Here is an 11,897-nt window from a genome sequence, read left to right on the forward strand (position 1 = left end):
TATTTATCACCGCAACTCTTTCGGATTGTCCAGCGCTTTCCACGGACAGCCCGAGGATGTGTAGATTTGGTACGTTGTTCATGCTCTACCCCGTTCCGAGATAGGATTTCGGCGGCGCCTCCCTATTGTTCTCCGGATGCACATTCTCTCGGCATTTTGCCGAGACGTGTATTTGGAGAATAGCGGGGAGGTGCTGCCGAAATTTTGTCTTGGAATGGGGTAGAGCATGGACAACGTACTCAATCTACACATTCTCGGGTGGGATTAGGACCCATCTTTACCTATTAGAGATGTAGGTGGATTAAATGTAGTTTCTCGTCAACCTTGTAAAAAATAAAATATTGATGTGAGTAATTTAAATGAATCCTTAATTTTGTTGTGTGGCTTCCAATAAAGCAGAGATGGCAGATAATCAGTGGATGTATAGTGGGTTTTTCCGTCGGAATCAAGTAACAACAGAGTGGGTCGAGAAAACTGATGTGTTTTTGAAAGAGATATTCCGTAGTCCAATGAGGATGGTGCCAGAATGCCCGTGTGCCAGATGTAAGAGGCGTATCCGCAGAGATAAGAGTGAGATGACTAAGCACCTTCGCACGCATGGATTTATGCCCAACTTTAATATGCCGATAAACTTTGCCCAGTGGGACCGTGGTAGAGAGGATGTGATACGACAACGCGTTGCTGGTTATGAGGACGATGGGGTTAGAGACATGCTAGATGATGTCTTTGCTGCACAGCCGACACCTCCGTCACATTCAGCGAATGAACCGGAGGAGCCGGAGGAAACCGCAAAGGCCTTCCTGGAAATCTTGGCCTCGTCAAAGAAACCTCTCTATGAGGGTGCCAAGCTGTCTGTGTTGGATGCCATCTCGCAACTGATGGCAGTCAAGGCTGAGTACGGCTGTAGCCGAGGTTGCTTCGAAGCATTTCTGGGAGTATGGGCTAACAGCCTGCCTGAGGGCCATGAACTGCCGAAAACCATGTACGGTACGAAGAAAATCATGAAGGCGCTCTCGATGGACTATGAGAAAATACATGTTTGTCCAAAGAATTGCCTTTTGTTTAGGCATGAGTATGTGGATGACAAGTATCTGTAGGAAGTGCGGTTCCTCTCGGTATATTGAGGTGGTCGATAAGCATGGTCAGAAGCAGCAGCTAAAAATCCCTGTGAAGGTTCTTCGGTATCTTGATTTTATAAAAAGACTGCAGCGCCTTTTCATCACCGAGGAGTCTGCCAAAATGATGAAGTGGCACAAGGAAGGGAAAAGGTACAATCCAAAAAAAATTGTACATCCATCAGGAGGTGAAGCATGGAAGTCATTCGATATAGAGTACCCGGAGGAAGCAGCCGAGGCTGGGAATGTCAGAATTGCTATAAGAGGTGATGGGTTCAATCCATATGGTATGTCGTCTAATCCATACAGCTGTTGGCCCATATTTGTTATTCCGCTGAATCTCCCTCTCGGCGCCATAATGCAACGCAAGACCATGTTCCTGTCGCTTATAATTCCGAGGCCTGAATATCCGGGGAAGAATTTGAGTGTGTTTATGCAGCCGTTGGTGGATGATTTGCACCATTCTTGGTACTTCCCAAGGTTGACATACGACCGACATCTGCAGAAAAATTTCTTGATGAAAGTTTGGCTACAATATTGCATGCATGACTTTCCCGGTTATGCCTTGTTCTGCAGATGGTGTACAAGTGGAAAGATGCCTTGCCCAGTGTGCATGCAGGCCTTGATTTTCATTTGGCTGAAGAAGGGTGGCAAGTATGTTGCATTTGACCTGCATCGACAGTTCCTCCCTCCAGACCATCCTGATAGGGAAGACAAGAAGAACTTCACAAAAGGCAAAGTTGGCCATGAAGTAAACGAGATTCCAACATTTTCTGGTGCGGATGTGCTTGCTCAGCTGAAAGCTCTTAAGCCTGCCGGTGAGGGGAAAGGCAAAGGCAAAGGCAAAGGCAAAGGCAAAGCCACAGGCGAAGATGAGGGCGAGGGCAAAGGGAAAAGTAAAGGGAAAATTTTTGAAGGATATGGTGAGACGCACAACTGGACTCACATTACCCCCTTCACGCAGCTTCCCTATTTTAAGGACCTCAAACTTCCATACAACATAGACGTGATGCACACCGAAAAGAATGTCGCAGAGTCCCTTTTTCACACGATCCTCAACATTCCTGATAAGACAAAGGATAATTGTTAATGCTTGCGGCTGCGAAGAAGAAAGCTCGTCAGTTGCAGTACGAGGTGCGCTGGGTTGCCGTCTCGCAGTACTACCACTACTACCTGCACCAAAAGATGACCAAAACTCAAGCGCAGAAGCTACGACTTACCTTGAGCAAGGAGCAGTTGATGATGGTAACTATTACTAACTTTTCATTGTTTCAAGCAGTCAACTATATGTTTCGTGCTCACATGTCATGCTTTCAAAATTTGCATAGGTTGTTCCTCGTTGGTGCTATGGAAGGCATGACGGATGGGCGAGTTTGGTGGATAGGTGGCTCGGCGCCGATGCAGAGTTTGCTGCCAAGAGCATCAAGGCCCGGGCTAACCGTGGAGACGACGGGACACACGGCCAAGGAAACAGGAACCACTGGGGCTTCAAGGCCATGAAGGTATATCTATGTGCATGATGCATTTTTGTTCTTCTTTACGTCATGTTCTTATGTATGGCTGACTTCTATTTGACGTTGTAGGAGGACAAGTTGAAGAGGCCGCTCTCAGACATGGAGTCGTGGAAGCTGGCCCGCGAGCGGAGTCATCGCAAGGAGGGCGAGAGCCAGTACTACGGCAAGACCGAGGAGCACCTGGGGTCTTACATTCATCACTATCAGGAGTTGCATCCGGATGTTCCTGTTGCTGAGGTCGCCCAGTCTCAGATCGACGACACGGCGGTGGTGGCCATCCAGGGGAAGAAGAATGGCCGGTATCCGTGTTTCGATGGCTTGATCACTCCTTCGATCTCGTACACAGGCTTCGGGCTACCAACCCGAGCCAGTTAGAGAGTACGGGGCGTTCACAGACTCCCTTAGCCCGCCAGCATGCTGTAAGTACTTTCCTCTTTATCTTTTTCTATATTGTATTCTCAGTTTATTTTTAGCATTGCTCACTTAGAAATAACCTAAATTATGTAGGCCTATAAGGAGTTTGTCGAGCATAGGAATCTCGAGGTGCGGGAGTACTTGAAACGAGTGAAGGCAAACGATGATTACAACCGTCAGATGATGACGGTTAGTTTTGCCCTCTTAAAACCAACCTAAATTTTTGCACTTTCATTCCTTCTGATCTTCTAGTTTGCTTGTTTAACTAACATTCAGGCTATGTTGGCATCTTGGACTAACCACACGGATCCACCACAAATGGGACCCCCACCACCACCTGCGGGAGAACCCCCACACGTGCCCACGTTCGATGAATGGGTGGCACTAGGCAGTGATGGTTCGGTTAGTACATTTGCCTAACTACTAGCAAACTAGTTCTCGTTCATGAAACACTATCATATCATATTTACCGTTAGAATCTTTTCTGAAACATGTAGGGGACCGGTGGCTCGACTCCTGCTCCGTCGACCCCAGTCACTCCGATCTGGCAGAGTGGTGGTGGTCGCGATGACGGTTTTGGCGGAGGTGGTGCTTTTGACGGAGGTGGTGGTGGTTATGGCGGAGGTGGTGCTTTCGGCGGGGGTGCTCTTGCTTGATGATTCCGTGCATGTGGCCATCGTGCCATGCCTTTCATATTCCTACTTTTATCATGTTTCATGTCTTGCACTACTTTTATGTTCATGAACTTCCATCGGTGATGATCTTTAGATAATGTGATGAACTTGAGTATGTTTAGATGATGATGGTGAACTTGAGTATGTTTAGATGATGATGGTGAACTTGAGTATGTTTAGATGAACTTGAGTATGTTCACATGATGAATTGTCATATTTCTGCATAATTTCATATTGTTCTGTTTTGAAATGCTGTCAAATGAATTGGAAAAGAGAAAACAAGGAAAATAAAAAAAATAAAAAAAACTATGCCTACGGCAAAGCCGTCGGCATATATACGCCCAGGAGTTACCAGGGCTTGCCACGTGGCAAACTATGCCGACGGCTTTGCCGTAGGCATAGCCCTGCTGCCAGGAGAAACCACGAGCTGCCACGTGGCAGACATATGCCTACGGCAAAGCCGTCGGCATAGATTTCCATCTATGCCGACGGCTTTGCCGTAGGCATAGCCCTGCCGCCAGGAGAAGCCGGGGGACGACACGTGGCGCAGGTATGCCGACGGCTTGGTCGTCGGCATAGATTTCCATCTATGCCGACGGCCAAGCCGTCGGCATACCTGCGCCACGTGTCGTCTCCTGAATCGCGCTGTTGACGGCGCCGTCTGTTGCCGTCAGACGGAAAACAACACCGACAGCTAAACTATGCCGACGGCTATCCCACGGCCGTCGGCATATGCACCTATGCCGACGGCTATACTACGCCGACGGTCTGACGCATCTACGCTGACGTGATCTACGCCGACGGGGCTATGCCGACGGCGGCCGTAGGCATAGATCTATGCCGACGGCAAAGGACCTATGCCGACGGCCCTGGGCCGTAGGCATAGCCCGCGAGTCCGGTAGTGCCTGGACCGCCGTCTCCATCCCCGGCACTGGATCATGATTCCCGGACAACATTTCCCTATGTACAGCCATCGCTTCCTCAACCTCTCCACCGGCCAGGACATAAAGGTGGATCTCCCATAGCTCAGCGGCCACAAGGCGCTCACATCGACCTCTGAGGGGCTCCTCATCCTGCTCCATGACCACATCCATATTCGACTACTAAATCCGCTCAGACGCCACTTTATAGAGCTTCCACCCGTGACCATGTTGCTGAATTTGGACGATCACCACTATGGACGTGAATTTTTTTAATGGCCGACTATTAGTGTGGGGTTCCTTCATTGTCACTGATTCCATATCATTCCTGCTCTGCTTCTACGGGTTCCTAGGCATCGCCAAGCCTGGTGATGAGTGTTGGAAGGTCATACCACGCGAATACGGAGTCTATTGGCCACGTTCAACTCCTTTGATGTTCTTGGGTCGCTTCTACTGGGTTATCGGAGACAATCTCATGGTACTGGAAACGATCATAGATCCACGACTAGAGGTGGCAGCCAAGTTGTGTAATCATGTTTACACAGCGACTCAGTCGGCTCACTTGGTGGATAATGGTGGGAAATTGATGTTGGTGCACTATCAACCTAGCTCACGCTATAAGCCTTGCCCGATGATAATTGACGTCTATCGGGTGGATTTGGAAAAGACGGATCTGTTTCCCAGTCAAGGAATTCAACAGTCGGGCTCTTTTTATGGGTAAACGTTTTTGTTTTTCAGTGTGCACAAGGGTTTTCCCCTTTATCGAGGGTAGCACCGTAGCAGTGTCTACTTGCGCTTCGATTTCGATGAGAGAATCCATAAGAATGTTGAGGCCTATTATCTGCCATCTCGAATTACCAAACACACTAACTATATCTTCAACTACTCCCTAAAATCGCCGTATAGTGTTGTCGATTGTCTCTCCTTGTGCAATACTTTCAGAGTAGATTTTATCAGCCAGATTCTATACATGTAGTAACAGTATTTTCAGTCGTATATGCTTTGTGTTTGGCATTTGTACATGGAGCCTTTTATAAAAAAAAAAAATCGAGAATGGAGCCTTTTATAATCAATAGTGTTGTCGATGGTTTCTTTGGGAGGATTGACTTTTACCGGGAGAATCGCTTGTATCTCCGAGCCTCTTTCTCTGATATAAAGGTACTACAAAGCCATGAATTGCTGCGCCGGCTTACCCACACCGAGCGGCCCTAGCAGCAGCCGCCGCGCAAGCTCGTACTTTTTTTTTTGCAGGGGTAAAAGGAGTTTTATTGCATAATTATAGAGTTACACTCTTGAGGCCACAAATTCTCAATATACGGTGGTACTGAACCCAACCACACAGCAGTAGTACGCTCTGTGCGGCTATAGTGGGCCAGTCGATCGTCAACTCTATTCTGAGAACGGTAAATCTTCAAAGGAAAAAAACTCCCTACTACCTAACAGTTCCTTGATCTCTAACACAAGGTGGCCGTAAGCTGATCTACAAAGTGCATTATTAGAAAGACTAGATAACGCTTCCGAAGAATCCGACTGCACCATCACCGGAAGGTCCGAGTGTTGTATAGCAAGTGCCATACCTTGCATTATCGCATGCAGTTCCGCCTCCAGCGAATCATTGCAGTGGAAGATGAAACGATAGGCTGCGAAAAAGATTGCACCTTCTGAGTTTCTGAGCACCATACCAGCAGCCGCCATACCGTCATCCTTTTGGAAGGATCCGTCAACCGAGAGGGCTACTGTCCCAGCAGCGGGCGCCGGCCAAGGAGAGGTGGACGGCCGAGCGACGCTCGCGGAGGGTGTAGCCTCTAGGATAATCATCTTGCCTTTTAAGATCTCATCTGTTGAGTACCTCCCAGCCAGTTTGATTGACTTGTAATAACTGTCTAGGAACTCAACACTAGCGAGGACTGGCGTACTTTCTTTCCCATGCATCAAGTCATTCTGCAATTGCCAAATCCTCCAGAGCAACATGATTAGCATATCTCTCACATATGTAGTGCACTTGCTTAGTAAGGACAGAAGCCATTCCTTTCCAGAATTAAGGAGCATGTCATCCGCCGGCAGTTGCCATCGACGCCGCATGTTCACCCACAGGATTCTTGCATGCGTACATGCTATCAGCGCATGGTACGTGCTCTCCTCCTCCACACCACAGAGAGCGCACGTCGATCGCGTCGATAAATGTCTATATTGTTTGCACTTTTGTGTGGCCAGGGTACCGGTAACAATCCTCCAAGCGGTGATCTTCATCTTATGCGGGACAGCAGATTTCCATACTAGGTTCCACAAGGAACGATTCCCATCCGGATGAGTGCTAGATGATCCATTAGCGAAGATAGCGTTGTGCTCCTGGGAAGCCAACCTATAAGCACTTTTGACAGTGAATAGGCCGCTTTTTTCCGGGACCCAAGATAGAAAATCATCTCGTTGGCGAGGGGAAGTTCTGATCTTTAGAATATGAACCACATCCATAGGCCAGAAAAATTCATTCAGTCTGTCTGCTCTCCAAGCACCATTGTCATCCAAGAAATCCGACACTCGATTGAGTCTGCAGTTCCTTTTAGGAGTAATTGGCCGAAAGGAGTCGGGTCTTGGGATCCACGGATCCCTCCAAGTACGTATTGAAGTGCCATTTCCCACACGCCAAATTACCCCTTTCTTCACCGGTTCAAGACCGTGTAAAATTCCCTTCCATACCTCCGAACCATTGTTTGGGAAGACAGTGTCCAATAACTGGCCATGTGGGTAATACTTGGCCTTTAACAATCTTGAGCACAGGCTATTGGGGGAGTCCAGGAGTCTCCATGCTTGTTTAGCTAACAAAGCTTGATTAAAACATCTCATGTTGCGCAAGCCCATACCCCCCATGGACTTGGGAAGCCTCAGCTTGTCCCAGCTCATCCATGCCATCTTCCTCTTCCCCTTCTCAACGCCCCACCAATATTGGCGAATCATACGTGTGAGCTCATCACATACCGACGCTGAGAGCTTGAAAACGCTCATCACATACGTAGGAATGGCCTGGGCAACGGCCTTGATAAGGATCTCCTTATTGCCCGAGGACATGTATTGCTCACTCCAATCAACAAGCCTCTTTCGCAAGCGGTCTTGAGTAGTTTCAAACCTACCCTTATGCATTCTTCCTTCAGGGACCGGCAAGCCCAAGTATTTTGGTTCAAAAACCTCCTGAGTAATCTCCAAAACAGACTTCACCTCCTGCATCACAATAGGCTGGCAATGATTCGAGAAGAGGATGGAACACTTCGACGGATTAATGAGTTGTCCCGTCACCGAAGCATACGTGTTCAAAAAACCTTTCATCACAGTTGCCTGCTGCGTTGTCGCCTGGAAGAACAGGAGAGTGTCATCCACAAACAGAAGATGAGAAATCTCGGGCGCACTTCTACTGATTCTGACCCCCTGAAGATCTTCCTCCCTCGTAGCCTTATGTATGAGAGCAGACAGGGCATCAACTACAAAAAGGAAGAGAAAGGGGGACAGCGAATCACCTTGACGGAGCCCCCTGGAGGGGGTGAACGCCTCCAATAACTTGCCATTAAAATTTACCGAGTATTTCACCGAAGATACACATGCCATTACGCGTGAAATCCAGGTCTGAGAAAAACCCCATTTAGCTAGCGCCTTCTCCAAGAACTCCCAATCCACCCGATCATAGGCCTTGGATAGATCAAGCTTATAGGCACATAAGGCGGGCGAATTATTTTTTGCTTCCTGGATATGATGGATACACTCGAAAGCAATGATGGAATTATCAGATATGAGCCTCCCCGAAATAAAAGCGCTTTGATTTTCCGAGATGAGATCCCCTAGGAGAGGCCGTAATCTGTTCACCATGCATTTTGAAACGACTTTATACACCACGTTGCACAGGCTGATCGGTCTAAAGTCTTTTAGTTCCTTTGGACGGGGAATCTTCGGAATTAGAACGATCGCCGTATCATTAACCCCATCGGGCATTATGCGTGTAATAAAGAAGTCTTGTACCGCAGCCACAATATCATTCTTCAGCGTCGCCCAATTCCGCTGGTAAAATCTTGCCGGGAGACCATCACATCCCGGGGCCTTTAAAGGGCCAATCTGAAAGAGGGCATCTGAAATCTCCGTATCAGAGTAGGGCTGACACAGAGACTCATTCATCTCGTTCGTCACCTTGGGGACTATACATTCAAGTACCTCCCCTGGTGAAAGGGTGGGATCCTTTGTGAAAATCTCCTTGAAGTATGAGCGCACCATCCGCTCCATGTTAGTCGGGGCGCTGCACCAAGATCCATCATTTTTCTGTAGCCGCTGAATGAGGTTCCGACGAGCACGCCATACTGCCGGGCGATGCAAATATTTTGTGTTGCGCTCGCCTTCCTTCAACCAGGTTATACGTGAACGTTGGAGCCACAACATCTCTTCCCTATATAGTAACTCGTCCAGCTGGTTCATTTTGGATCTAATAAGAGCACGGTCAGCCCCGGACAACTGAAGTTCAGCCAGCTGTGAACGAAGAGCCTCGATATCTTTAAGGACATTGCCAAAATGTGTTTTACTCCACTGTTTAAGATCCTTCATCAACTCCTTCAATGACTTTGATACTGAGCCAAGATTACCGAGTGGACGATGCTTATTCCAACTCCCAGCAATCAAGTCTGGCAACGTGGGATCACGTTCCCACATTATTTCATAGCGCATCGCCATCACCCTACGGCGTTTATCCTGCACCCCTTCCAATTGAATCAAGAGGGGACTGTGGTCCGAGCACGACGTTGCGAGGTGCTGCACCCTCGCCGCCGGAAACAAGTCACGCCAAGCCTCGTCCGCACACGCCCGATCCAAACGAACCTGAACGTTGCGGTCTCGTGCGTGGCCATTGTTGTATGTAAAGGGGATGCCGCAGAAACCGAGATCCTCCAGCTCACACACCTGGAGGCAATCCCTAAACGACGCCATTTGGGATTCAGATCGCATGGACCGGGACAGATGCTCATGTTGCCACAAGGCTTCATTGTAGTCACCACAAACCAGCCACGGTCCCGTAGAGGTAGCCCGCAGCCTACAGAGATGATCCCACATACGATATCTGTTCTCCACTCTTGGTTCGCCATAGACAAAGGTGCCTCTCCAAGCACAACCGGTACCCCCTTCTGTGATGCTAACATCAATGTATCTACTGCATGAATCCAGAATTGTTACTGCAAGCGACTCATCCCAAAAGAGAGCTAAGCCACCACTTCTTCGGTCACTACTGACACCATGGAAACCCTTGAGGCCTAGCCTCCAACGTAGCTTCTCGATCCGCGATGACTCATGTCTAGTCTCGTAAAGAAAGACTAGCTTGGGGTTATTGGCTTTTGCGAGGGCCAACACCTCACGAACTGTCCGGCGGTTCCCCCCCGGCAGTTCCACGATAGGATATTCATTGCGTCCGGCGGTCCTCCTCGAGGGAGGCCGCCGATATCTCGTTGGTGTCATTCTCCTTGGCGAGTCTTGCACGTTTGCTGCTGGACGTGCTACTCGACGGCGACGCAGGTGTGCCCAAATCAGTTCCACTACCATCAGTGATAGCAAGGACCTGTTTAAGGGAATTGGTAGACCTGTTTGCCTCAACTGTGCCACCCTCCATGTTAAGCCTCTTCCTAGCATCCCGGTCCACCTCCATCCTAGCCACGTGATCCTTTAAAGGACTAGTAGCTGTGTCCCTAGAGTCTGGGTATTGGTCTTTCGATGAAGGTTTTGGGGTACCCACCGGGCTGCTCGGCCTCCCCTGTTGCCTTGGATTAGGCGCATTGCCATTGTTCAGATCCATTCTGGACCTGTTCGGGCCATCGGCATACAGCCAATCTCCATACTTAAGCTTCTTGACGTCATGAATTCCTAGACCGCACTCTTTATGATCATGGCCTATCAGACCGCAAGCCTTGCAGAAACGAGCCAATTTCTCATAGCGTACCAAGTACACCTGCCTCTCCTTGGCTCGGACTATGCTCACAAACTTCATCAGGGGCTTTTGGATATCATGATTAACCCTCACCCTGACGTAATCTCCACGGGTGTTCCCGTTTAACCGCATCTCCATAATTTCCCCTGCCCCCTTAAGCAATTTCTCAACAATATTTTCTTTGCAGAACGGGTCAGGCAGTTTGTGTATCTGTAGCCAGATCGGCATATGATCAAATACGACATCCTCAGCCCTGCTGAAACCATCGTACTGGCATAGCAACACCGCCATGTTACGGAAGATCCATGGCCCTTGCGACATGATGCGTTCCCAATCTCCCACGCAGGATGCTTGAACCACAAATCTATTGGGGCCAACGGGCCTGAATCTTACCAGCTGCGCAGGGTTCCAAGTAGCCCTCATGTCCTTGTAGAAGGCGGAGGGAGAGAAGCTCTTCTCGGTATGCACCCTTGTGAGGGCAAGCCAGCGAACACTCTCCTTGATCACTGGATCGTCCTCGTCGATTTCCACATCATTGAACTCTTCCTCGTTGAGATCTAACTGGTCGAAGAAATCTTCCAGGTTAGGGTTAGCCGCCGTCGAGGTACCGCCGCTCGTGGAAGAGATGGCATCCTCAGGAGGGGCCATCGAATCGCAGTCACCGGGGCACCGCAGGACGATGCCCGGCGAGGACTTTGATGGCTGAAGTGGAGGACTCGGGGCGATTGGATCGCCGCCGAGGAGTAAAACCCTAGCCGCGAGAGCCTAGGGGAAAAAACCAGTTGTTTGTGATTGCTACGCTAATCAACAACCGTCGCGCAAGCTCGTACTGGCGCGCAGGTTGTCTGCGGCAACTGGGCCGGGCTGGACGGGGTAATCCCTTGGCTTGACTGCCATGGCAGGCGTGGATCTGGAGCCTCTGAGGCTAGTCATAGTGGGAGTAACTTAGCTAGTAACATAACGTATCCCAAAACAAGTTTGCTTATGTGGCACCTAGTTAATGAGAAGAAAGGTGTTTGGAGTAACATATTATGTTACCATCACATAGCGCTTTCCAAGAAATGTTGAGTCTATGAGCAAATAAATAGAGCAATCTATGACACTACTATTATGTTACTTTGCACTATAAATATAGTAACTTAGACTAGTCACAATGGGAGTAACTTAACTAGTAACATCACACATTTCAATACAAGATTGCTTATGTGGTAGCTAATTAATGAGGAGACAGGGGTTTGTGGTAACTTAACTAGTTACTGTAACATCACACATTTTAAGGCATAATGAGTCTATAGCCTAATAAATAAACTCTTTCA

General features: G+C 48.7%; 1 protein-coding gene across 1 annotated transcript; it reads left to right on the forward strand.

The window, feature by feature from the left end:
• Nucleotides 1-2,390: 2,390 nt before the first annotated feature.
• Nucleotides 2,391-3,004, forward strand: LOC125507410. The gene is made up of 2 exons (XM_048671989.1): nt 2,391-2,617; nt 2,699-3,004. Exons 1-2 carry the CDS (start codon nt 2,612-2,614, stop codon nt 3,002-3,004), a joined length of 312 nt encoding a protein of 103 aa, XP_048527946.1. The 5' UTR covers nt 2,391-2,611.
• Nucleotides 3,005-11,897: the final 8,893 nt, after the last annotated feature.

This window comes from Triticum urartu, chromosome 5 (assembly GCF_003073215.2).
Source record: "Triticum urartu cultivar G1812 chromosome 5, Tu2.1, whole genome shotgun sequence".
Classification (NCBI taxonomy): Eukaryota; Viridiplantae; Streptophyta; class Magnoliopsida; order Poales; family Poaceae; genus Triticum; species Triticum urartu.